The sequence below is a fragment of the Penaeus monodon genome, chromosome 26, assembly GCF_015228065.2.
Source record: "Penaeus monodon isolate SGIC_2016 chromosome 26, NSTDA_Pmon_1, whole genome shotgun sequence".
In the NCBI taxonomy this organism is placed as follows: Eukaryota; Metazoa; Arthropoda; class Malacostraca; order Decapoda; family Penaeidae; genus Penaeus; species Penaeus monodon.
In genome coordinates this window covers 23,147,545-23,150,044 of record NC_051411.1, presented here as the reverse complement: position 1 = coordinate 23,150,044, position 2,500 = coordinate 23,147,545, and the positions used below count along the sequence as shown (strand labels likewise).

Genomic DNA, 2,500 nt, shown 5'->3' with positions numbered 1-2,500 from the left:
CAATCCCGACCCTTCTCTCGCTACCATTACTCCTGCCAGCATGAGCGTAAACAAATTGTCCTTTCTCACGTACACTGCCTCGGCCGGCATTTGCAAGTACGAAGAGTTGGCCTTTAAAGCCAGTCTGACTATTTTCCTAAATAGAGAAGAAAATTACACACAGTTCGACTCATACATATATGCATGAACAGAGAGAGAGAGAGGGGGGGGGCAGACAGACAGACAGGCAGACAGAAACAGAGAGAGAATGAGAGACAGAAACGCAGTGGAAATAACATTACTCCAGCGACATTTTATCTTAGATTACGTTATAAACCTCTCACCCTCTGACGATTCACACCCTTGTCACGCCCTCTCAAACAGGATGTCCCATTTTCCGCGACTCCGCCCTTGCCGCATACGCCCACAACGGGCGGGTGCCAGGTCAAGAGCTGTTCGTCAGAGGCAAGTCGGAGCAGGACAAGGATCAGCTGCAGGTCATCCAGTGCAACGGAGCTACCAACAACGTGCCAGTGAGCGGTGATCGCTGGCAGTCTGTTCAACTGGAGAGTCTAGAGGTGTGTGTAATTACGATGGTATTTGCGTCATTAGCTAATTAGGGTGCTTGTGACGGTGGCCGACTACAGGTCACGCACACACCGGGCTCCTGTTATCATGTAGCTTTATTAACGTGTTGCTTTCCACTGATGTCCCTTCGAATCGAACCGACATCAGTGGAAAGAAAATTATGGTCTTGGTTTACCTGATTGGTAGTTCATCACAGCAGATATAATTTATAAAAAATCATATTGAAATGCAGAGGATTGTCTCGTGACTGCAATTTTAAGTCATACGTCTATACATGAATGTAATGCATACGAGCATGTACGCATTCATTTTTTCATGACTGTGATTGATTTAGCATCAATCTTAGGTAAAAAGCAAGCTTCTCTGAGAGCGCCTTCGTGACTATGCATGACTCCACAACATATTTATCACGACGTATGACTTACATTTCTTTTCTAAAACGCCCTTCTTTCCGATAACTATTTTTTGCGTATTATTTCTGCATTAGCACATTAAATCCCTCTATAAACAAGTAGCCAAACATAGCAACTTTTAGCCTCAGCAAACACTTACCAGCCGTCCCTTCGCCAGGACGGCAGAAGCATGCGCCTCCGGGTGGGGGAGGACTTCTCCAAGGTGCTCCCTCAGGACGGCGAAAAGTGCCCCGTGTTCGACTTCAGGGCATCCGAGGACCTTCTGTGGGCCGTCGGCTGCGACCTCAGAGGTGACGAACGGGGGTTTATTTCATGAGAGGAAAAAGTATGAGTGAGACCAGAACCATCGCGAAGATCTTCAACGTTAAACGACGGAATATTTTTATTGGCTTATAAATCATTACCTTTCTCATGTTTCCTTTGTTGTAGAATGCATGCATGCGCTCCTTTCATATTCCAGGTCTTTATCTTGACAACAGTGAAAGGCAAATTAATATTTATTTGTTTGCCTCATCTCTTTGTTTCCTTGCTTTCTATTTATATCCACTTTGTTTATCTTTTCTCTCTCTCTCTCTCTCTCTCTCTCTCTCTCTCTCTCTCTCTCTCTCTCTCTCTCTCTCTCTCTCTCTCTTCTCTCTCTCTCTTTTTTTTCTCTCTCTCTCTCTCTCTCTCTTCTCTCTCTCTCTTTTCTCTCTCTCTCTCTCTCTCTCTTCTCTCTCTCTTTTCTCCTCTCTCTCTCTCTCTCTCTTTTCTCTCTCTCTCTCTCTCCCCTCTCTCTCTCTCCTCTCTCTCTCTCTCCTCCTCTCTCTCTCCTCTCTCTCTCTCTTCTCTCCTCTCTTCTCCTCCCTCCCTCTCTCCTCTTCTCTTTTGTCCTCTCTCTCTCTCCTCTCTCTCATCTCTCTCTCTCTCTCTTCTCTCTCTCTTCGATTTTCCCCTCTCTTTTTTCACTTTTCTCTCTCTCTTTCTCTCCTCTCTCTCTCTCTCTCTCGTTTTCCCCCTTTTTTCTTTTTTCACTTTATCTCTCCCTCTCTTTTCTCTCCCTCTCTTTCTCTCCCTCCCTTCTTGTCCCTCCGTCTCACGCCCCTCGCCCCGCAGAGCCCCCCACCGCCGCCCCGCCCACGCCCTCGGCCTTCCTTAAATCCCCGAGCAACGACCAGAAGCTGGGCTCGAGCTCCGTTCGTCGACGAGCGCTGCCGCCGTGCTACCGCCGCCCCGCCCACGCCACTGGCGGCTCGTAGCTGGATGGCCACGGGTGCATGGTGGTCTCAGCGGGGTCTGGCGCACATTCTACATGCTCAAGGGGAGAAAGACCGACTTCGGAAAGCGGATTGGCGGACGGTTCCTTTCGTTCCTGCCTTATCAATCCATTTGAGCTAAGTACAGTTGGATAAATAAAGGTGTACTATTTTCTAGTCATATAGATTTCATGCGAAAATGATACTTGAAAAAATAGGCAGAGGATGGTATTTGCTCGCCATTTTAACATGCTCCAAAGTCACAAATTGAGAAGTTGAGCGAAG

The 2,500-nt window shown here is 47.5% G+C and overlaps 1 protein-coding gene across 1 annotated transcript in view; it reads left to right on the top strand.

The window, feature by feature from the left end:
• The window catches only part of LOC119589622, a 23,659-nt gene that overhangs the window by 19,298 nt on the left and 1,861 nt on the right, over positions 1 to 2,500 (top strand). The window contains 4 exon segments of the mRNA XM_037938217.1: positions 364 to 557; positions 1,138 to 1,270; positions 2,076 to 2,181; positions 2,183 to 2,304. Of these exon segments, the coding sequence (XP_037794145.1) occupies positions 364 to 557; positions 1,138 to 1,270; positions 2,076 to 2,181; positions 2,183 to 2,304 (555 nt within the window).